General features: G+C 40.0%; 2 protein-coding genes and 1 pseudogene across 2 annotated transcripts; 2 read left to right on the forward strand and 1 right to left on the reverse strand.

The window, feature by feature from the left end:
- Window positions 1-1,996: 1,996 nt before the first annotated feature.
- LOC139458158 (solute carrier family 22 member 6-A-like) lies at window positions 1,997-13,538 on the forward strand. The gene is made up of 9 exons (XM_071239489.1): window positions 1,997-2,233; window positions 2,941-3,171; window positions 3,854-4,056; window positions 8,121-8,405; window positions 9,467-9,601; window positions 10,791-10,876; window positions 11,618-11,738; window positions 11,859-11,931; window positions 13,341-13,538. Exons 1-9 carry the CDS (start codon window positions 1,997-1,999, stop codon window positions 13,536-13,538), a joined length of 1,569 nt encoding a protein of 522 aa, XP_071095590.1.
- LOC139474395 (uncharacterized) lies at window positions 5,415-7,065 on the reverse strand (annotated as a pseudogene).
- A 2,027-nt stretch (window positions 13,539-15,565) lies between the features above and the next one.
- LOC139470013 (organic cation transporter protein-like) lies at window positions 15,566-23,814 on the forward strand. Its single transcript, XM_071252302.1, has 10 exons — window positions 15,566-15,701; window positions 17,900-18,120; window positions 18,659-18,901; window positions 19,372-19,574; window positions 19,799-20,104; window positions 20,452-20,586; window positions 20,951-21,036; window positions 21,371-21,491; window positions 21,972-22,044; window positions 23,665-23,814. Exons 1-10 carry the CDS (start codon window positions 15,566-15,568, stop codon window positions 23,812-23,814), a joined length of 1,674 nt encoding a protein of 557 aa, XP_071108403.1.
- Window positions 23,815-25,314: the final 1,500 nt, after the last annotated feature.

Genomic DNA, 25,314 nt, shown 5'->3' on the forward strand with positions numbered 1-25,314 from the left:
CTTTATTTATTTTACAGTGTGCGGCCAGCACATGCACATACACATACACATGCACATGCACATGCACATGCGCTTACACTTAAAACTGCTGCACCTGCTTAAATGACCCGTGAAGATCCTGGCTAGAATAGGTCTTCAGCAACCAATGCGGGATCGGGTGGTCAGGATCGCTGAACTGGTTGATGCCCATGATGTCGATCACTGGATTGTCTAGCCCAGTCATATAGCTGGAAGTGCGGCGTTAAACAACAAACAAACAAAACCTGCATAAATATCAACACCTACATCAAGACTACATATACACCTGTCCTTGCACCTAAACCTGAAACCAGTTTCTGTACAAACACCTACAGTCGCACCTGCACCTACACTTGCACCTGCACCTACGCTTACACCTTCACGTCAATTTTAGAAATGACCCCAATATGTCTGCCATAAAACGCTTTCAAAGCTTTATTTAGGACTTGAATGATGTAACCCTGATCAAACAGCTTTTGAACAAGAATCATATGACGCTCTTTAAAGTTTTCGTTGAAAGAGCATGCTCGACCTTACCTTAAAAGCCGTTCGATATTGAACGATATCAGGTCATCGATATATCTGAAACTGAAGTTCTTGGACAAATTCCCTTGTTTTGAGTTTGCAAGTTCGAGCAACAAGAAACAAAATGCACATGTTTAAACAAATAGATCAGCAGTCCACGTGGTGTTCATGTGGAAGCTTAGTCCTTGCCTAAATGTCATATCCGCAAATTTCACATACAATGTCATATGTGGGGGGAAATTATATCTCAACTAACCGTCAAAATAGTGTTGAAAACTATATGAATGGATCACTGGAAATCAGTGGTGACACCAGGTGTTCCTGATAAGGTTTCCTGCCGGAAGTGTTTCTAGTCAAGCATTGCACATTTTAGCAGTAAACTTCAGATGCCATTTGCTCTGAGTTTTCCCAAATTGTCCTGAACGTTTGAAGATAGCGATGTAACTATAGAAAAGGTCTGCACGTTTAGTTACAAATAACCCTTGGATCAATAACTGAAGTTATACTTTGGGTACAAAGTTGAAAAATCATATGTTTCAATTGCATTTCATGAGATTTTTGAAAAGCAAGGTAATCATGTGATTCTCGTCTGGTTTGAATTCAGATATCCGTTGTGCTTGAGACGACAAAAGAACGGCCTCTGATATTAGTCATGCTAGAGGGGATCATGCTAGATCCCGTCTTTAAATAGTAACTGTGCTCATGCACATATTTACATAAATGATACACATGAATATTCGTCGCCATGACTTTGCAAGCAGACATAGGTAAGTCCAATGCAGCTGTGGTCCAGGTGACGGAAGCAGGGATAATTTGTTCTTTAGACAACAAGAATGGCAGACAAGAGCCTGAAAGTTGACCCAGTACTTGAAGCATTAGGAGGCAGAGGACGCTATCAGATTATTCAATACTTCTTGTGTCTTTTTTCGAACTTCTCAGCGGCGTTCCAGCTCTACAACATTGTTTTTGTTGGTAAGTTGTATTGACTTTTTGATGACAATATATACTGAACCGCAAAAGAAACGTTACTCCAAGTAACATTGCATGAAAAGTTGTCATTCAAATATTTGGGTATTTTTTGTCAAAGTTTCTGAAATTTAACATTACCTTGTCCAGAAAAATGAAATTTGATGATAAATAACAAAGCAGATGACAATAAAACCGATCGCCCAAACGCATCACGGCAACGGCCATGGTAACCCAATGCACATGCAAATGGAAATGCACATGCGCTCCTCCATTTCTTGCCCTACAAAAACCTACCCAGATCGGATAACATTCATTCGTTATTGAATTGCTACCACATGCGAAAATTGACAAGAAATCAGCGACACCAAGCCCTTGGACGATTGCAAAGCTGGAAAAACCGCCCGGCAAGTAGCCAATGCATTTCAAGTCCATGTAAGGACCATATACAGGCTCCAGCAACGGTACCAGACCACCAACACTACAGATGACCGATCACGTAGTGGTCACCATCCGACGTCAGGATCGTCAGATTGTGCGACAGCATCTTCAAGATCACTTTGTTACTGCTGCGGAAACTGCTCGACAGCCCCATAGGGACACACCAGCGACTCATAAGTGCGGACATCACGCGTCGACGATTGACGAGCAGACACCCCCACTGTCACAGGCCACACCGAGGACCCATTCTGACACCACGTCATCGCCTGGACCGTCTTCATTGGCAACACAGCTCTAGCATTGGCGCCACCAGTAGTGGAGAAGAATCCTGTTCTCAGACCAGAGGCGTTACTGTATCTCAACAGCAGATGGCAGAGAGAGTCTGGCGGCGGCGCCGTGGGAAACGTTATTCGGATGCTTGGATTGTTGAGAGAGACTCGTGGGATGGTCCGAGCATCATGGTGTTGGGTGGAGCTGGTCTTGCACAGAGGGTCGGCCCTGTGGTCTTCCAGAACATCGGTCCAGGGAGAGGCAATGGTGTCACAGCAGCTCGGTACATTGATCAAGTCTTGAGACCACACGCAATACCTCATTTGGCACGTCGCCGCAACCACGAGTTTCAGCATGATAACGCCTGTGCCCCCTCTGCGAGAGCAACAAGAGACTTCCTCCAGCAGAATGGCATCTGAACCATGCAGTGGCCTGCCCTCAGTCCCAATTTAAATCCCACTGAGCATTTGTGGGACGAGATTCAAAGACGGCTGAATGACGTCCGACCAAGGCCGACAACTGCAGCAGAAATTTTCACCTTTCAAGAATATTCAGTTTATAAACAACCTATATTCCACTAATGGCACGTTAAACGAATTAACCTTAGTCATAGCTTTCTGTTAATGGTATTGAAGTATTGACTTTTCCAAGTGTTACTAATATATTCTGTGAGATGTTGATAATTGAGCTGTTTTAAAATATTATCCATTCTGGTAACAGATGGACATCGTGTGTGACAGGGCACATTTACGTGGATTTGCCCAGACGCTGCTCATCATAGGCCAGGGTATTGGTGCCTTTGTCCTCCCAGTCTTTTCTGACCGCTATGGACGTCGCCCAGTCTTCCTCATCTCACACTTCTGTTTCCTTGCAATAGGCGTGAGTGTGGCCTTTTCCCCAAACTACACTGCATTCCTTGCAATACGACTGTTCTTAGGCATCGTGCAACAGGTGAGAGGAACAGAATTCATGCAGTGTAGCAAATAAACATACTATTTCACTGTGGAAATAGGTAACGTGTATATATCGGCATATTAAAATGAGTAAGTTAAATCTGCTGGTAGCCTAGCTCTACATCTCGTATATCAGAGTATAATCTCCATTCTACCAGGGCGAAATTAAAAATTAAGCTCTTTTGTATTAAATGAAGCACTATTAATTGAGCATAAGTTGAGGAGTGTGGCATGGTTTGATCTGTATTAAGGAAACACAATGATGTTACTTAAAGCATGCTGCTCTATATATTCTTTTTCTCTCTACATTATTTTATTTACTCGCATATAGAACAGACATTGAAAGTGTTGAGCACAACTACTTCAAGAGCCAGAACTAAGTAGACAACCGTAATGTATATCAGGCTCATTATTTTATAAGAATGACGTCAACTAAGCTCGGATTTTTAGAAGCGACCCGTCACACGCCACTGCTTCACCAAATATGAATGTCAATGATATCATCCTGTATTTGTTTTTTTTATATTTGGCCCCTTTCTTGAGCGGAATATATTGGTCCATTACAAGCGCTTCTTGATTAAATGTAATCCCATGGTGTCGAGACAGATCAGTGATTTCTTTATCTCTTCCATTTTTCTTCATAGGGTAATATATCTCAGATTGTGTCCTAATCTTTGCAGGGCCTCGTCATGACCAAACATACCATTGGCGTTGAGATGTTTCCCACACGTCATCGAAAACTCAGCGGACTATTGAACAGCTTCGTATGGTCGACTTGCACCGCCTTAATCGCTCTGATCGCCTACCTGATGCAGACCTACTCCTGGAGAACTACACAGCTTGTCTACTCGTCAGTCTCTTTATACGCCATCGTTCAATTCTTGTAAGTTTTTCCTCTCGTGAATCCGATCCCCAGTGCCGCATGTCTATCCAAAAGGTAGCTAGTACCTCAACTGGTCTAAAGAGTTCACTAGGTTCCGAGTACCTCATGCTTTTCAAAAGGGATGATTCCAAGGTACTGGGGACATGCTTGTCGAAAGGACCGCCTATGTACCTAGAACCTCATTTTTGTCGTAATGTTTGACTAGGTCCTCAGAACCTCAAGCCTGTCGTAAGATAGCCCGTACCTGAGTCGTGTTCTCTACAATGATAGTGGTCTGAATCCCTGATATACGCTCTAAAAGCCTTCGGTTGCCAGCAGCAGTATTCAGTGTTTCTAGATTTCAGGAAGTAAACGTTGAAAACCACTTCTGGTTACCCCAACACTACAAACATAGTACCAGTAGCACTGTAACTAGCCTATTTATGTACAGCTACATTCTCTTCACTAGACTTGCATCCACACTCAGACATCATTTGTCTATTTCTTTACATATATCAAACAGGTTGAAAATAAAGTAAACAAACACAAAGAATTGCATTCATACAATGGTCAATACTCCAGCAGCTCTTGCCTACATTTCACAACTTTGAGGTGCAATCGAGTGTGATCTGTCTTCGAAAATTTCAAAGAGCATCATACGACTCTTGTTAGAAAGTTGTTTGATCAAGGTTACAATATACAAAATTGACACATAAAGGAACAAATCCGAAGCAATTCCCTATTTTGACCTGTACCATATTTTCCCGTGTTTTGTCAGGTTTTAACTTGCCTTTGCATGTCAAACGACAAAACCCTTTCCATTTTCATAAAAAGCAAAGCAAAGTCTATTGATAGATTCACATTATATTATTAAAATAGGTTTAAGAAACACTATCAATTAGTGGAGAGTCCACGTGTTTGCGAAAAGGTGAGCATGCCCTTGCCCGCTGGTGGCATCCGTCACAAACACATGCAAAATTCATTCATTGCAGACGACCTCCACCACATAGCCCAAAGGACATAATATTGAATATGAATTTTACCAACATTAACAAAGTGTGTACACATTTGAGTACATTGCTTAATGTACATTATGAAATCTGCCTCGTCAATTATGATTTAATCTTCATCAAACTGTTAAAACTTTACACATTGTGTCAATCAGGGAAATACCTCTGTAATCATTTGTATTATTCTCATCACCAGATATATTTGAAGAGTGTAAAAAGAAGACATTTATTCCTTAACTGTGAAAAGTCACTACAAACAAATTTCTTTTTAAAGTGAAACAAAAGTATGTATGATGAGACTTAGTATCTTTAAGATGCACGGTCTTCACATGGTTGTATAAATCCACAAAAGGAAGTCTGTTCATGAATCTAACAAATGCAGTGAGCAGCAATGTAAGGTGTGAGGAAAGACTCGAAGAATAGTGACAGTTTGGGAATCAACTTCCTGTAGAATGTTTCTCATCGAGTTATACTCTCTGTACAAAGAAGTCTTTGAATGTAGAAACAGCAAATAAGCAGTATTTTCGCTTTGATAGATACATCTGACCATGGACCTTAAAATAGTAATTACTGTTTTCATTTAGTTGTATGAAACAAAGATAATCCAAGAGTTTCCCTGGAATCAATGGCCTCACTGTAAGAACATTTAACCGCAACAATGGTGTTGCAATCAATGACACCATCTGGGGTTGATGCAAGGAAATGGAGTGTTCAGAACCAACAAACATTCTACTCCTATCAACATGAACATAGTTTGGAAATAGCATTGGGTTCCTGCTGTAACCCATGCCTCACAGATTTACAAACTAATTTTCCCAGAGACAATGTGTTTACACAACTTAGTTTTGTTTATCGTTGTTATACATCTGCCAATTGTCCCAAAATGAGATGATGTCGACCTCCATTTCCTCTCTTCATGCCATAAGCTATATTTGGCCTGCTTTCTTGTCTTTAATTCCAAGTCCGTAGCCTGCTCGTCTGTAATCTGGCAAACATAAACAGAATACAATATCATTATATCATACAAAAAATTATCAATAACATTGTTGAAACTCCTTTACAAATCACAAAAAACACAATCCTATCAGATATGGAGTTTAACCATGTCGTATCTACCTCAATTGGACCAGAAAAGATCCATTTAAACGTGATTCAATTCAACCATCACTTACCACACTGTGATGTCCGAAGATATTGTGATCAGACACATGTCATATGCAGTTAAAATGACAACCAGATAATGAATAATATTTGGCATTTGTGGAAGAACTATGAGATTTACTAATTTGAATGCAACCAAACCTGAGATTTTTCAAACCAAAAATATAATAACTTATAACAGTGACTTGTTAGAAAACATGTACTTAAACCAGAGGACTGAAGATTTCTTCCTCTACAATTACAGAAAACATGTGTGTTAACTACCATCAAGGTTCTATCCACCCAGTGTTCTCTAGGGCTTGTCCAGATAGTCACGATCTCTTACTGCAGGCGTCATACCAAAAGACGTTAAAAGATGGTACTTGTTGTTACCCTGTCTGGCGCTCGGCATTAAGGGGCTAAATCAAGGACTGGTCGGCTCGGAGTATTCATGGGGTATTCATTTTAAACTGCGGCATGGTATCTCAGTGGGCTAGCACTATTAATAGGCATCAGTCCGAACTAGTACAAGCAGACACACACACACACACAACACACACACACACACACACACACACACACACACACACACACACACACACACACACACATACACACACACACACACAACACACACACACACACACACACACACACACACACACACACGTGCATGCACGTCGCTTTATAAGTGCAATAATCTTGGACGCAACGTTAAACCCAATTTCACCTCACCACCTTACTGCAGATGACAGACTGGTTCTTTTAAACAGGTATCTGATCGTGATATCCCTGGACACTGTAGAGCACTAGTTGATTCAATGATCCTGTATTTTTCAGGTCTTGGTTCATCAAACATGGATGGTCGCTTTGCATTCATAGGAAAATTTATAATAAACCTGTATTTATTTATTTATTTTTAAAATTTATTTGAAAGTACTATAAATTAAGCCAGGGGTGGACCCTATGGAGCTGACAAATGCATCGGGTTACACTTAAAAAAATGTTTTTTTCTCAACCAGACCCTTCAAACAGAAGTAGTGTCGGAAGGTCTTCCTATTTTCCAAGTACTGGAATTATATCTGAGACGAAGAATTAAAATGCAACAGGTCATGTCAAACCCCAGAAAATAATAACATCAGAGCATACCCAAAGTAACATAATAGTGCTATTTTGCAGGTTGCAAAAAACGAGAAAGTGTTAATGACCCAGCCTAATATCTTCACACATGTCACCATATCTATGGTTGGATATCCCTACTAAAGCTTTTTTATTATTATTTTCACTCGGGGTTTGAATTAAAAGGTATATACTGTTTATTTTGATAGACTTTGGCTTGATGCAGTGATTGCATGCATACAGCACTGACTGTCTCATGATGTAGCCATTATAGTCCCAGTCATGCTCTGTAGACGCCTGACATGACATAATGAGGAAAAGATGATTAATTTATGTATGCTTTAGTGACAATTTCAACAAAATGCGCACCTTTTCATTCATTAAAATGCACGTTGCACACCCCTGTCGTTTCGTTTAATAACAACAATATACATTCAGTTCGGATTTCCCACGGTAATCTCGAGTCGTTGTGAACAAATTATAGACGTACAGAAATTTCCAAAATTCATCATAAACTGACACATTATTGGCACGGTTTTTTTTAACTTCGATCTTCCCCAAATCACAAATATTTTACACATCATGCCATTTTTTAGCCGTATAACGACTGAAAGGAATATACGTATTCTTGGGACGAATATTTGAATGCGTAATATCTCTACTTCAGTAAATTACGATTGCTTCTTTACTATTAATATGTTTATTATGTGTTTCCTAACAGAAACTCAATAGCGTTATTCCACTCGAGTAAAATATTGATTTAGATACAGTATCCTATCACCAGATGCATCATAAATTGGCGTCTATTTTTTGCAGTTTTCTTGACGAATCTCTCTCTTGGTTGATTACTAACAAAAAGACCAAGCAGATCGCAAAGAATCTTAAGAAAGCAGCTCGTATCAGCGGCAAGGACTACGAAACCGTCATGAATGTTTACAAGAACCTACAACAGCAACAGGGATCCTTACTTGAAGGAGAAGACACTGAAGGTCGTTTGAAGAAGTCTGCCTCAAAAGAGAAGGATAAAACCAAACTATCCTTTCTGGACCTAATGAAAAGAAAACGACTGGCAGCAAATGTACTTGTACTGTGGTTCACTTGGTATGTCATTATTTTTTGTCATTACATGTTGTCATCCTGTCCTTGTGTCCTTACTTGGTATGGCCATCTCATTGTGTCATTACATGTTCTCAGCCTGTCATTGTGTTATTACTTTGTATGGACATCTCATTCAGTCATTACATGTTGTCATCCTGTCCTTGTGTCACTACTTGGTACGGTCATCACATTGTGTCATTACATGTTGTCATCCTGTCCTTGTGCCATTACTTGGTATGGTCATCACATTGTGTCATTACATGTTGTCATCCTGTCCTTGAGCCATTACTTGGTATGGCCATCTCATTTAGTCATTACATGTTGTCATCCTGTCCTTGTGTCATTACTTGGAATTGCCATCTCATTGTGTCATTACATGTTGTCATCCTGTCCTTGTGTCATTACTTGGTATGGTCATCTCATTGTATCATTACATGTTGTCATCCTGTCGTTGTGTTAAATAATAAAGATCCAAATATAGCATCCAATTACTTGGCTCAAAGAATTATTGTCCAAAAGCATCAGTATCAGTGGACACAATACACGTCCTTTGAGAAAGAAACATGGCGACACATTAAACTATTGCCTGTCAGGGAAACAGAAACAAATAAAGGAAAGCAACAAAATGTGTCAGGGTATGACAAGGGTTACCATCCTTCCCTACTGGCCGACACTGAGGGTAATAGTACGATATGGTTATTTTAATTATGTTACATTTGTGAAACGTTTGGTCTGCGAATTCGTAAACCATGTATGTTGTTTTAAATGAAAGCGACAAAAGGCAGATTCCGACTATGTCATGAGCAAGTGCTTATGAATCTGTGTCAAATAGTGTTGATAACAGGTATTCGTGATAAGGTGGCAACTTAAAGAAAAGAAAAGAAACGCCTTTTAAGTATTTACTTGTTTTTTTGTGTGTTAAGTCTTTGTCAGTTTATATATCACGACACGATATATTGATAATTTTTATAATGAATGCCTTTTGGTGAAATATGTTTAACAGTGTTTGAAAGTAATTTCCACCTTCAAACTAATGAGCCTATTATGTACATTTGTTGTTTCAGGATAACCGACAGTATGACAGTGTTTGGCCTTATCTTTACCTCACATCAGCTGGCTGGTAACCACTATATCAATTTCGTTCTCTTTGCTTTGGTGAAATTTCCGCCCATTTTCGTCTTTTACGGCATGGTCGACAGGTTTGTATGGCTATTCACTGCTCATCAATTGCAATAATTGATGAGAACATTTTTTATGCAGCTTTAAAGGATAACAATAACACGTGGGGGAACATCAGGAGTGAACGTCACTCATTTATGTCCATCTTGGGAATCAAGCTACAGAACGTTGTGTCACTACATGGGGGATATCATATAACATATTTATCTGATCAAGTGGCCGATGATGGAGGGTTCAAATAGCCAATGCTCCCGAATCAGCACCATACCCATGAGTGAATATCAAAACTCGATCTGTAAGCTGCCTGTATAATTAAAAATATAAGCGATAAAACCCTTTCCTTTTCGAAGAATTCTTTAAAGTCCATTGTATGATTCCGACCATATTATGTCTTTTGAGCACAAAATAATGATGATACCAGGTGTTCGCGAAAATGTAAACATATCCTGCACCCATCACAAACACATAAAATGGAAGTCAATTATTCACCTGAAACACTGGAACACCTTCTCATTTTGAAAGTATCAGTAAGGAAATGCTGTTCAAGTGAATGTTGTAACAGCTCTTGGGCAATGGTAGCATGACGCTCTGTGAAATCTAGCTTAAAATTGTATTCTGGTTTGTATACAAAAATTGAAATAAGCTCCACAAGCTGGAGCCGTCGAACACCTTCCTTAATTGTATTAAAGAGTATGGTCAATCTTTGAGACAGAGATTTGGTGGTGCGCTTGCTGAACCTAGCAAGCACATCCTTTTTCAAACGGATGTTTGTTGAACTTTGGAATCAAGTACATCAGAGGTTTTGCCAAACTGTACTGATAATACTAATGCGTGGTTTAGGCAGATTTCTTCGTTCTTAGTTGATATGTCACTAATACCAAGTATTTTGATCAGACAATATTTATTTATTTATTTAAGGCATTGACAGTAGGAACAATTAAAAACTTGTAATGTAGGGCAGCTGCAGGCACTAAGGCAAGACATATTTTGGAGGATGACAGATGGCTGGGACAGAATGGGTTCATTTCTGTTTCCACTGTTTTAGTTCAGTATACTACAAATGACATCGTCATGCACATACCCAACTCGGAAAGATAGTCAACAAGTTCCTCTTCTCTTTTGGTCAATGTTTTGGCATATAATGAACTTAAAGTTGTAATCCCGATTGGTAGTAGGCCGTTCCTGACAACTTTTGGTTATCTTTTCAAGGTACGGACGAAAGAAAACAAGCATCCTTCTTCACGGCATTGGCGGTATTTCTCTTATATTGGCCACAGTCTGCAAAGCCACAGGCAGTATGTTAGCTATTTTGAAAGTCAGAACTGTTTTCTCCTTTGGATGAGATGTTGTAAACAAATGTAGCTACCATCCATATGAAACAGTATACTGTGTGTATTTTTTTCCTCTTATGACTTCCTACTTTATCATCCGTTTATAAACAAATGATATATATTAGGCAATAAATTAGAAATTATTTGACAAGCAGGCAATCAATGATGTCTTTAGATGTGAACCATTTCTTGGATGCAAACTTGTTTCATTATACATGTAACTATATACTCTAGAGGACATTAGATAAATAACAATTCTACATGCCACCACGACCCAATTCCTTCAATTTAAGTTCAAGAAACTGAGATAATCGGGGGGGGGGGGGGGGGGGGGGGGGGGAGAAAGGAGGGGGCGCTCATCTATACCTCTGACATCTAAAGTCAAGACATTTGGTGTGTATCTTCATCAGGAACGGTCAATGGATATTCAACCATCTTACCATCTTAAATGTATTGGAAACGCCAGGCATCTAATTACGTCAGATACAGCACATGTTCTTGTCCGCGCACTTGCCCTATCGAGACCAGATTATTGTAACAGCTTCCTGTTTGGTGCCACTAAGGAGCAACTTCAGCGACAACAAAAGATCATATAACTTTTTGTAATCATCATTTTCATGCACATACCCTGTGTGTGGAATTGGGGCTATATTAGTAGACATATTATCATTATAAATAGATAATGAATAAGGATCTCGTTTCCAGAGGAAAGTGAGTGGTCCCCAATAGCTGTAACTGTGCTTTCTTGTCTTGGGATGTTCGGAGCTTCAGGCGCCTGGACTACCATGTTCTTCTTCACGCCGGAATTATTCCCAACAAATCTGAGGTAGGTCAGTTAACTAAACTATAAAGTTGGTGAACAATATGCGAGTCGATGGATCCGTATGCAATGTAAAGAAAATTGGGCCTAATATTGATTAAGAGAAGAAACCTATTCTGTTTTCAGAAACAAGGGCCTCGGAACTTCTTCAGCTTTTTCAAGACTTGGAGGCATGTTGGCACCGTTCGCAAGTCTTCTAGTACGTTCTTTAACTGTTTTGGACAAAATTAAGGAGTAGTAATACCATTCAAGTTTCCTTCCACTGATTTACCCACCTATAAACTTAAAATAAAGATACCACTGAAATATCCTGACCTGACTTTTGGAGCGATGAATAAAATTCATGACAAAAAACTATCCACAAGACTGCATGACAAAACGGGTGACTTTAACTTTCCAACAGTCAACTTTTCCTTTGTTGGTAGCAGCTCCAGGCTTTGATATCTACATTTTACAACTCTTTACGTACAATCGAGCAAGCTTTTTCTGTAGAGTGTCATACGACTCTTGCTTAAAAGTTTTATTGAACAAGGTTACAACATTCAAGGCGTCGATAAAGCTTTCAAAACTTTTTATGGTAGACATGTGGAGGAAGTTTCCAAATTTGACGCATCAGGCACAAACACCTCATTTGACAACGTCAATGTGAACTTTGGGGATAAGACATTTAGGCAAGAAGTAGGCATCCCGATGGACACCAGTTGGGCTCCACTTCTTACGGATCTGAATCTTTTATGCATGTGACTCTAAAATTCTGCTCAGACTGGCAAAATCAAAACAAGAGAATTTGGCCAAGAAGTTGAGAATTAAATTACGATGTTATAGCCAATTACCTTACACTGATTTACCAACCTGAACTAAAAATGAAAGAAAACACAACTGTTTCATATTTAGATTAATGCATAAATATTCAGAGTGACAAAACACACTCCACAAGACTGTTTGGTTTGTTTGTTTTTTGTTTAACGCCGCACTCAGCAATATTCCAGCTATATTACGGCGGTCTGTAAATAATCGAGTCTGGACAACACAATCCACTGATTGACATCATGAGCATTGATCCAGGCGATTGGTCTACGATGACATGCATCAACCGAGTCAGGGAGCCTGTCAGAGTGACCACCCGATCCCATTAGTCGCCTCTTACGACAAGCATTGTCGCCTTTCACGGCAAGCATGGGTTGCTGAAGACCTATTCTACCTCGGATCTTCTTGGGTCCCACAAGACTGTATGACAAGAGGGGCGACAACAATTTTCCAATAATCAACTTTACCGTTAAGCTGAGCGATAGTCCATCATTTCCAGGTTTGGGTGTCTTCATTTCACAACGTTCGATGTACATAAGAGCATGTTCCTTCCTCGAAGGTTTTACAGAGCGTTAAGCGACTGTTGCTTCACAATTGGTTGATACGAGATTTGTGGACATTTTTTTATGATTATGAAAACGGTTATGTCGCCTATATTTATGATTATGGAAATCATTTGTTGTACTTTGGTCTACTTAACATACGTGTCTAGTAATTGGCGTGTTTGGATATGTAGCAGTTAGTGTTATTACCGAGTGTGTATTTACTTTAACGCATATTTGTATGATAATGCGACCACAGGCTGAGCACGTTGAGTGGGCCCCTGGAACCATCTTCGGTGTGTGCTGTCTACTGGTTACCGTCCTCGTGAACATCCTGCCAGAGACGATGGGGAAAGAACTCCCTCAAACCCTGGACGACGTGGAAGCGTGGCACAAGAAGACTGACGCCAATACAACCAATGAGATGAACATTCTTCCCAAGCACGTTGATACTTAGTCAGCGTTTGTTGTTTGTCAATTTTCGCCAGCAGAACTTAAAACGTTTGGATACATGATTTGTGTAGGTATACAATAATCACAAGGACAAGTACATAATATATGCTATGCGACTAATTATGTGAAAAATATGGTTTTAGAAACGTGTCAGTTTCACACCTCTTTAACCTATTTAGCACTTCAAGACACATTCATTCAGCCTCATTACAATCAGATATTTTACTCCGATACGAAACTACATGTATCTCTGTATCAGGATCCGAGGACACCTCCCTTGCACGTCACATCAGGCGGAACCTGAGCAACCCATGACTTTGATCTAATGCTGCGAGAATTATGAGGCAGTCAGCTGTCAGTATTCAAAAATGATTCGGCTCCATTGTTTACTCAATATCCACAACAATATATTACCGCCGCTACACTTTCTACCATCGAAACTTGTCGTTTCTTTCGTTTCAGAAATAAGAAATTTGAATCATTCGCTCAATCATACTGAAAATTTACAGGCCTCGACCATGATTGGCGGATTAGACAGTTCACCTTGTATGAGAAAACGATTTAATTTTAATCAGATTGTACTCCATTTTGCCTTTTGTTCACATTGCCCATTACCTTAAGCTCATGGTACAAGATTAAAGTCGATTCCTCAAGCAGATGTTGAGAATGACAGGCGATACTGTGAGCTTAGAATGAAAGGTAAAATATAGAGAAGTAAGGCTCACTTTATTCAGATTAACAGACGTGACAATGTTGTATGTAGTAGTTTACTTTGTATTGAAGGAGAAATAAATGAAATGAAACAAATACTCCAATAGATGAGTGGGGTTTGCTTGCAATTGGTGTTTTCAAAACAGTGTTAATATATAAGAAAGGTTTTCTTCCCCGAGTACCTTTAACGGAACTAGTCTGCATGACGACCACCGGAATAAAATGATGTACAGGGCGTCAATACGTCATTTAGGGGGCACGGGTGACCAAGTGTGCAGAGTTGCGTCCCTTGGGCACGCCAGAAACCTATGAATGTGGGTTCGAATTCCAGTTTGCCCCGATTATGTTTCTAGGTTTGTCAGCAACATACCCGTACTACTTTCAATATTCACAAACAAACATGGCGTCGCCCTTGTCAATCAACGATCGAGTCAGAATTAACTATCGGGCATATGGAGAACTTACTGAGATAATTGTCTTTATCAAAACAATAGTCTAAGATACAGAAAAGTATTGTCTTACTGGAACGTAGCTGAGACATTTTACAAGTTTAGGCGAGGACACTAGGCTAGTGGGATCAGTTTCCATATCTGACTCTTAACTTGCGTTATGACAGAACAGAAAGCCCCAAAACAACGTGTTAGAGTTAGGGTTAGAGTAACTTCCCCTTGATACAGAACTTTTACTCTAGCGGGTGGACCGATGGATTGCCGCGAAAGGTAAATAGAAACAATATATGTAGGCAATATTTAATGTGCCCATATGTCGTTACGCCACTGTCTGAGAAAGAGGTTTGCTACCGTCACATTGTCAAATCTTCTGACGCAACATATATTAATGCGCACATTCCAGGAAATGTTGCAATGTGTAGGTAATGTTTGCGAGAGATGACAACAGGCCACATGATTTAAGAATGAGATCCTATGATAAAGAGGTTATCACGCTTGTGTGTTTTTGGATGGTTCATATCCTGTATGAGGAATAAACACAATGTATTTACCTCGACAAGGCTCGTTAAATACAATGTTTACTCCCAATACAGGATATTTACCATCCCATTACAGGCTCGCGTGATAAACTCTACATATCCATGCAGGATCCGCGACTCTAGTCGTTCGGTTCATGACCCGTGTGACCTCCAAGGCCCTACAATTGAGATCTACGAGTTCTTATATTAGTTACACTTCCTACCCACCACACTGTGCTGAGATTGAATAATGAGTGAAGGATATCCCAGATGAAAACCTAATGTCACTCAATGTATGTATGAGCATACCCATCGCATGTGTGCGTCGGACAAGCAAGGTCTAACACTGTACAATGGCGTCCAACGTTCAAGTGGATCCTCTGTTGAATGCTTTGAACGGAAAAGGTCGTTACCAGATACTACAGTTTTCCCTCTGCAAAGCATCTACAATTTCTGTAGCAGTTGTTATATTCAGCTTTGTTTTTGTCGGTAAGTAAAATATTTATTATTCCCAGCCACGAAGTGGAAGGGGGATATACGAATGGGTGCCGTCCGTCCGTCCTTCCGTTCTTCCATCCGTCCATCACATTTCGTTTCCAGAGCACTACACAAAAGTCATGAGAGATATCTTAGCCAAACCTGGCACATAGATAGGTCTAGTGGTGAACTGGTGCCTTTTGATAGTTTGGGATTTAAAAAAAAAGATATTTTGTCGAGTTTACATGGGAACGACTTTAACTTAGACTGAAAATGGCGGAAGTCCTCGTTTCCAGAGCTTATCTTGAAAAACGTACGATATTTCTTCACCAAACTTGGCACATAAATATGTCTAGTGGTAAGCTGGTGCCTTTTGATAGTTTGGGAGTTTTTACGAATGTTTTCTTTGCAAGAGAATAACTCAGAAACCGTTTACATATTCTATAAAACCATCTACACAGGGATGTCTGAGAACCGTTACCATAATTACCTAATTGAGATGTATACCATTTGACAAAGGAACTTGGTCAAAGTATATGATGATTTATTGGAAAAACACAATTTACAAGTGGCACCCGAACCAGCCTACCTCATCGCAGTGCATTGTGGTAACATGAACAGTGGCACCTGAACCAGGGTACAAATTAATATGAATCCCGTCGCCCGAACCAGCCTACTTCCTCGCAGCGTAAGTTTGTTGGCGTGTTTGAAGTTTTTTTGTTTCACAGAAACACACATCAATGATTACAGTGAAAGAGACATGCCAGGATAAGTCTATCCAGCAGACAGTACACATGGTATTGCTTCAAATACCATGTGTATGTTTCAAAAAGTTTCAAGAACAGTGTCTAGCTATGTGATGTAATGTCATCTCATGAAGACATTTCCTTTCTTGTTTGCAAGTTCTGCATTGCTTGTGTGTATGTTCCTCCAAAAGTGTCATGGACACGGTTGTCGCATTCACTTACCCATTTCATGCAGAAACTTCAGGGTATCTCCAAGCAGCATGAATGTGAACATGAAAACTGTGTTTTCAACTCACTCACTCTCCAACTCACTCACTCTCCAACTCACTGTATTGGAGCTACACTCGACTTGTTGTTAACTGATCATGCCAGTGCTGTAGTATTCTAGACTCCAGTCTACTACTCAGATCATCAGATGATTGCTGCTGTACTTCTCAGGACACATCATGGTGACCCCTGCTCTCATTAATCTCAATGTAAAGTAAGAACTCCCTTAGGAGGTGCGGCTGCTGACTTTCATCTCGGTATGGTTGGGCAGTTAAGTTGACCTGATCCAGAAGCACAGTAATCCTATAGAGCTTCTGAAAATATAAATACTGTGTTTACACTGTTTCTAAATAATCCGGACAAGGTTCACTTTCGTCATGAATAGAAAAAAACATGCAGCTTGGGTGACTGTTAAGACACACGAAAGAAAATCAACTGTGACATTTCATTCAATATATTTGTTTCTTTGTCAATCCGCTTGATGAAAGTACCCAGGGAATATCGATGTATGCTTAAAGGTCTTAATGTATACTCGTTGGCGTAAGTCAGACATATTTATCTGTTGTGTTCAGAGGGGGGCACGGGTGGCCCAGTCGTCTAAGGCACCGCGATTCGCTGTGCAGAGTTGCGTCCCTTGGGTACGCCAGAAACCTATGATTCAGGGTTCGAATCCCGGTTCGCCTCGATTGTGTTTCTAGGTTTGTCAACACCTTACCCGTGCTCGTGGGTTTCACCAAAGTGGTAAACGTCTGAGACCTGCATCACTTCGGGCTTTCCTCCCACATTAATCTGACACGCCGTGATATAACTGGACTACTGTTAAAAGCGGCATTAAACGCAACTCACTCACTCACTCACTCACTCACTCACTGTTGTGTTCAGATTTGTGAGTGTGGCGGGTTTAACGCCGGTTTGAACAGTATTTCTTCCACATCACGAATCACGAAGTGATAGCTTAACGTGTTACGTGGAAGGAAAGCTCAAAGAGGTGCACAAACAAGAGCATGGTGTTGACAAACCAACAACTATTCGTATCCTGCATCGCCTCGGTTTTTCCTACTTAATCAAGCTGACACGCCATGATAAAACTCGAATACTGTAAACCAAACGCTCTCGCTCACTTACATTTGAAAATGAGCTATTCCATCACTGTCTCCCCTTGGATGATCTTCATATAAACTAACAGGGAACTTTCAGGAAGAAACATTCCACACGTCTGCAGTAAGCCCAGCAACACGTCGGAAGTCATCACAGCCATTGACGATGACACCTTCACCATCAATAACAGCAACATCTATTACGACAAGTGTAACATCAGAGTCGTCGCCAACGTTAGTGGCCACACGGAGACGAAACAGCTGCCATGTGTCTTTGGTTACATCTTTTCTGAAAGGAAGGACCTCTCCATAATATCAGACGTAAGCATGTATTCTCCATAATATCAGACGTGAGTATGAATTCTCCATAATATCAGACGTAAGCATGTATTCTCCATAATATCAGACGTGAGCATGTATTCTCCATAATATCAGAAGTATGTATTCTCCATGATATCAGACGTGAACGTGTATTCTCCATAATATCAGAAGTGAACGTGTATTCTCCATAATATCAGACGTGAACATGTATTATCCATACTATCAGAAGTGAACGTGTATTCTCAAAGCATGTATCCTCTATATACAAACTGCCTTTATTAAAATTAATTATGATTATTAGGTAACGTCTTTTGTACTTGCATGTTGTACTTGTATTAAGATTTGTTTGACAGAACCTGTCTATTTTGTTGGCAGTATTTCATTTATAGTTTAATGTACGTTGATCTACGCAGAACGATGTGTTGTCCAAACAATCCGCCACTGCTCAATTTGTTGATACATAAACGTATTGCTGGTAATCAACGTGTCTCTGTTATATTGTATATAATGGAAAATAAAGCATATGTTGGTAAAATAGTACTATATTCAGATGGAGCTAGTTTGTGAGAAGGCTCCTCTTCGGGCATTGGGTATGTCCCTCTTCTTTCTGGGCCAAGTTATAGGAGCATCCACACTGCCAATAGTATCCGACCGCCATGGAAGACGACCAGTTCACCTCATCTCGCACTTCTGTGTTCTGGTTCTTGGAATCTGTGCATCCTTCTCACCTAATTACACAGTTTTCCTTGTGGTGCGGTTCTTTACTGGAATAGTGCATTCGGTGAGTGTTACAAGTCGTACGGGTGGGGGACGCAAGGTTCGGAGAATAGTTATCAGAGCACATGCAATACACGAAAAACATTGTGCTCACTGATATTTACGTCTCACTGAAGATCTGAGGCTGCCCCAAATATTCTTCAAACATTGGTCGACATATTATAGTCTTAGAAAACTTTTAATACTTCAAAGTGTAGTTAATAGCTTTAGACTTGTCTTTCCGTGTTGTCAAATCTCAAATGATTTTCACGGACACTTTGAACAAAACGCGATAACAACTTTATGACACTCACATCTGTATTTTTGAGATACGATTAATTACCTGTAACATAATATAGATACTGAAGACCGCTCACCACGTTTCGCCAACAAGGGTATATCCGCAAAGGCACAGAATTAGGACATTTGTATTGATAACGGGGTTTAAATTCGACACTGTTAATCCGACTTCAGTTTACACTTTTTCGCATTAAGGGCTTAGTTTTGACTGATGCAACAATTTCTGTGGAGCTGTTCCCTGCGCAGCACCGGAAGTTGTTCGGCTTTATCACCAATCAGTTCCGGATTTGGGGTTTGGTGGTATTAGCCGGCCTTGCCTACTCGCTACGGGATCAGTCTTGGAGATGGTTACAGCTGGGACTAACTTCCGTCTCCCTTTCCGTAATTCCCGCAGCAGTGTGAGTTATTCTAACATTGTCCTCCCTTTGAAATGATCTGGATAAAAGCTATATGTGCACCTGTGTGACTGCATTGAGTCATAATGTCAAATATTATGACTTAACATACTTAAGATTTTAACCATGTTTGTATATATGATTTATGAATAGACACATGGTGGTGCGGACTGTTAAATGAAACGTTTGATAACAGTAAAATTGCTCTCCCACTTTTTTATTTCCAGCCTTCTTGATGAGACTCTACGATGGCTGATTGTCCACGGTAGGGTGGACGACATCAGGAAAACCCTAGAGAAGGCAGCGAGAATGAATAAAGTTGATAAAAGACATGTCATGGAAGAATTTGGAAATATCCAAGACCATCACAAGTCACTGTTACCGAGGAGGCTGTCCCTTGGAATGGAACCTAACAGCCTAACATCCCAGGGAAAAGAAGATTCTGAAAACACAGTGAAAGTTACACATTCTCTGGCTGATCTGTTGAAAGTTAAACGATTGGCAATCAATACAATTGCAATGTGGTTCATCTGGTTAGTAAACGTGCCTATACTTGCTGGTGAGAAACAAAGTTGAATATCAAGTTAAAACGGCTTTGGCCAAGTAACTTTACACGCAGGTTATTATGTTATCCATATTATGTTTTCACATTTCACCTGGTTGTGAACACTAAATTGCTTGCATATACCCACACATCACAGATACTGGTTGTGAACAGTAAATTGCTTACATATACCCCCACACATCACAGATACATGTAACAGATGTGAACAGCTTACTTCAGAAGCAAAGGAAATGGGGCCGGATACATTATTATTGCTTCACATATCAGTACCTAAAATAGGTCGGTACATTAAGGACACTGATCGTTTTGTTCCAGGCTGTCGTCTAGTATGATCCTCCTAGGAATCTACCTGACTTCAGAATCATTAGCTGCAGGCAGATATATCAACTTCTTTGTGATCGCCATCATCCCCTGTCCGTCTGGTGTCATTTTCTATTTCATGGTTGACAGGTAACGTTCGAAGTCACGACAGATTACCTTTAATCACATCCTTTGAAAAGATCAAATGTCAGAAATCTGTCAGTTCTTTGAATCATTGTATATATGGAGCAATGCCTAATTATTGATACACTTAATTAGATTCTTTCTTATTTCCCCGATTACTAAGATGATTGAATGATTGATTAAATAATGACTGGCTGGATATTCAGTGGATATGATAATGGAAATACGCTCCAACATCTGCCGTGTTCTGTGACTGATTGTGTATGAGGACGGGATTTCTGGACGTCAACCTTTCTTTAATGAGGAACACAACGTTTCGGAGTATATGCTTACTCTTTTATCAGTTGATTGTGAATGGTTGACACTGCAGATATGGACGAAAGACGACGCTCTGGGCGCTGTACATAATAACAACTGGGGGGCTGGCAGTGGCTACAGCTGTCAGAATCTTCTCGGGTAAGAATGTATTTAGCTAATCTTGGATGATGTCCTCTATTCATGCCAGAGTTTCCTGTATGTCATCATAAACCAGTCAACTAGTTAAAATTATAATGAGTGTTGTGTAACGCTGCAATGTTCACGCTATATGACGGCGGCCTGTAAATTATTAAGTCTGGACCAGACAATCCAGTGCTTGATATTGTGAACAACAAACCACGCTGTCGGGGTAAGACGACACACTATCAACAGTCACCCGGTCCATCTGGTCGCCTCTTACGACAATCACAGGATGCTAGAGACAAATCCTAACTCAAAATTAAATTCAATTTTTAATTTCAATTTTCAACAGTGAGTGATGGAAATGCAGCAATTGCCTCTACCATCTTCTCCTGTTTTGGAGCCATGGGAATAACGGAAATTACGTCAACGTTGTTCTTTTACACTCCAGAAATGTTTCCAACCACGATGAGGTAAAACATGAGATTATTACTCGTTAAAGAATCTAGTCATCTTATTGGCCAGATTCTGTCTTGAAAACAGTTATATAAGTTGCTTCACCTTCAGGGGTCCGTAATGTTAGACGTGGCACCATAATTGATCCTGTTCTCGCTTCTCGTGTTGCTGACGGTAACCTGGTTAGACATCCATTAGTTAGACAGCTTAAAACAACACATTTTATGGTTCTGTGTATACCAAATTAACTGACTGTTACCTCAGGATGAAAATAGGATATCCCAATTAATGGAAAACTAACACCGGGTTGAAGATTTACGTTAATTAGCTTGATGTTATACAAATGAACTTTTCTATTAACGATTCAAACTCACATGCCATATATAGGACTTCATGTGTTTGCAAATTAAGGCACATGACAAAGCATAAAAAGATACTGAATGAAATGCAAAACACAATTAAATCCACGCGTTATGTTCAGTACTTACTTGTTTCAGAAGTGTTGGCCTGGGATCATCAGCTGCTATTGGCAGAGTTGGAGGCATAGTGATTCCGTTTATAATACTGATGGTATATACATGATGCAATTTCACATCCTTAGTCAAATGTGTACGATATACTGTAGTGAATGTATGTTCTATGTTCATTGAGATCCACAAACAGCTACTTTCTGTTTGGCTTCTCGCGAATTCTTGTTAGTCATATCACTGGACGGTAAAAGGTCGTTCTGACGTGACCTGTAATGGGATGTCCTCAGATCCATGTGTAGCAGAAGCGAGCACTAAGGTCTGATTTTAATGATATTGCCTCAAATAACAAAGCAGACTCAAGGCCGCATAAGACAATAGAGTATTGGAAATTATATGAATGGATCACTGTAAATCAGTTTTGAAGCATGTCCTATTCTACCGCTAGCACCCGTCACTCAAACAATGCCATTAAAACAGTAAGCATTAGTCAAAGTCAAAGTAAAAGAAGTTTATTGTACAAAAGGCCACCGGCCCATATACAAGAAAGAGTTACGCATGTAGATACAATTATATATGTTACACATTGGGATATACACGTTGTTTGATTTATTCATTTCTTTTGGCTAATGCATGCTTAATATAAAGAGAAAGATTTAATATATTTGATTCGTCCTTTGTCGTCAGCATAACTACAAAGGCGTTTATCGGTGACATTGCTATTAAATAATCTTTTATAAATTTCTTTCGGAGATCATTGTAAAATGGACAGACAAACACAAAATGAATTTCATTTTCTATCTCTAGATTACACAATGGACAAATTCTTTTCATTTTTTCAATGGACAGTTTTCTTCCTTCATTTACAAATAGGTCTAGCAAACCAAGTCGATATTTAATTAACTGTTTTCTTAAGTTTTCCGTGGTGAGTACTGATAAATATATTTCTGGTTGAAGTAAAGTCTTGAAAGTTTTGTAATATTCATAACGTGAACTATGCTCTAAAGTGGAGTGCCACTCTTGGTAGAACATATTTATAGACCGATTCCGAAATTCATTAAGAAACATATTTACATTTCCAACTGACTGACATAGCCATATAAAACCAAAACCATACGAAAATAAAAGATTTCCTATATGCGATTAGTAAGTCAGTAAGCTTGAACATTCCCTGGAAATGTCATAGCATATGATTGCATAGCGCATCACGTTGACATGCCACATATCATTGTAAATTCCTGTGAATGTCTGGGGGCGGTCGGGTAGCCTAGAGGTTAAAGCGTTCGCTCGTCACGCCGAAGACCCGGGTTCGAATCCCGACATGGGTACAATGTGTGAAGCTCATTTCTGGTGTCCCCCGCCGTGATATTGCTGGAATATTGCTAAAAGCGGCGTAAAACCAAACTCACTCACTCACTCACTCACTATGAATGTCTGTGGTACAATCTCTTGAATTACATAACTAGGCCCATAATGATGAAATCTTGACTGTCAGCAAAATGTTCTCTTGGTGAAATGTGACATGTGTAGGCGGGCTAGAGTACCTTAGCAACTGATAAGTGTAGACACCTAGAGCTGAAACTGGTGGTATAAGTAAAGGGTAAATTGATTAATAGAAAATCAAAATTATCCTTCTTGAGGCTTAAAGTACAGCTGGGTAGTGACGCTGCCATCATAAACTGGCAGTTGTAGTATAATCGTGATCACTTGTTCTCTCATTTAGGCAGATGATATCACCTGGGCGCCGGGTGTCATATTAACTGCAATGGCTGTCATCACCTTGGTTCTGATTCAAGTGTTGCCGGAGACCAAAGGAAGAGAACTTCCACAGACTCTGGAAGACCTGAAAGGCTGGTACAGAAAGACGTCATGACATGGACACACAGTCTGTTTTCAATCCATGCCTGTGTAATGATGTTCCATTATTCATTGTATATTGTACTGACATATAAAAAGTGTTATGAATGTGGAAAGGACCAATTTATTGATAAATATATCCATTTGCGTTTGTATATTTTGACTTGACCTGGTATTGGTTTTGAATTTCTCTTTCATTTTTCACCAACACCAATATTATGATATGACTATACCTGTTCCGCGTCTTTTATTTAACGTCCTTGTAACTTGTACGGCGTCATTAGAGAATGTCATGTATGGGCCAGATTATCGATAAATAATAAACAATAGAAGAGGTCATTACTTTTCTGTTGATCGTTAATGACTTGAGGAAATGTTGGCAAACTCCATACAGAACGCTGACCTTGGACACATCAGTCCATAATTATTATGTATACACAGTTTGGACAATTTGTTTATTTGTTGTTGCTGCACTCCCACCAGTTTGTCCCAGCTATATGAGGGCGGTCTGTAAATAATCTAGTCTGGACCAGACAATTCACCGAGCCTGCCCATCGGATCTAGCCCGGAATCCCACTCCTGTAATACGGTATGGACATTTCACCCATCCACTGAGACACTTGACGCGGTCAAGCCGGCCTTTCTTCATCACGTACGGTTGTCGGTTCTCCATGACATTCGGCTTGACACGACTAACGAGAACACTATACATAACACGCATGTTCGTGTCTATACATTTTCCAAAATTAGTTGTGAACGCAGACGTGGTTGTTAATTGATTGTATGTTTGTTGTTTAACGCCGCACTCAACAATACTCCAGCCATATGACGGCGGTCTGTAAATAATCGAGCCTGGGCCAGACAATCAAGTGATTGACATCATGAGCATCAATCCACGCAGTTGGGATACGATGACATGCATCAACCAAGTCAGCGAGCCTGAACACCCGATCCCGTCAGTCCCTTCTTACTACAAGAATAGTCGCCTTTTACGACAAGCATAGTCGCCTTCTACCGCAAGCATGGGTTGCTGAAGACCTATTCTACCCCGGATCTTCACTGGTCAGATCCAAGATGAAGTAACGAAAGCTTAAAGTTTTCATAAATGATCCTCTTACAAACTAGCGATGGTCTTCCTTCCGTTGAGAACAAGGAGGAAAAGAATGTTTTCCTAACTTCCAGCTAAACACTGGTTATATAAACACACAATACCATTTAGAAAGTGGTCAAATGTAACAAATGTTATATTTGGGATAACACTTTCATTGTAAAGTACAGATTCTCGTTCTTGTTAGCTTGAGTCCCATCCGGGATTCGAACCATCAGTAGATGTTTCTTCAAAGTCAAATGACTATGCAATATCCTCTTCCCCTTTCACCTCCATAGTGAAGTGGTTTACGCCCGACGACCAGCTCGCCAATACAACACCCACAAAGACTGATACAACCAGTCACGTGGGGCGGGAAATCCGTGTTACAGCACACACGGCAGACAATAGCAAATGTGGCAACAGAGT

Source organism: Haliotis cracherodii, unplaced genomic scaffold, assembly GCF_022045235.1.
Source record: "Haliotis cracherodii isolate W230 unplaced genomic scaffold, xgHalCrac1.p SCAF_1, whole genome shotgun sequence".
In the NCBI taxonomy this organism is placed as follows: Eukaryota; Metazoa; Mollusca; class Gastropoda; order Lepetellida; family Haliotidae; genus Haliotis; species Haliotis cracherodii.

Coding starts and splice junctions, on each gene's coding strand:
- LOC139458158 (XM_071239489.1), top strand. CDS start 1,997: ATGACCGATCACGTAGTGGTCACCATCCGACGTCAGGATCGTCAGATT. Junction 2,234..2,940: donor CGCCTGGACCGTCTTCATTG/GCAACACAGCTC, acceptor TTCTGGTAACAG/ATGGACATCGTGTGTGACAG. Junction 4,057..8,120: donor TACGCCATCGTTCAATTCTT/GTAAGTTTTTCC, acceptor TATTTTTTGCAG/TTTTCTTGACGAATCTCTCT.
- LOC139470013 (XM_071252302.1), top strand. CDS start 15,566: ATGGCGTCCAACGTTCAAGTGGATCCTCTGTTGAATGCTTTGAACGGA. Junction 18,902..19,371: donor TTACTGGAATAGTGCATTCG/GTGAGTGTTACA, acceptor TTTCGCATTAAG/GGCTTAGTTTTGACTGATGC. Junction 20,105..20,451: donor ATTGCAATGTGGTTCATCTG/GTTAGTAAACGT, acceptor GTTTTGTTCCAG/GCTGTCGTCTAGTATGATCC.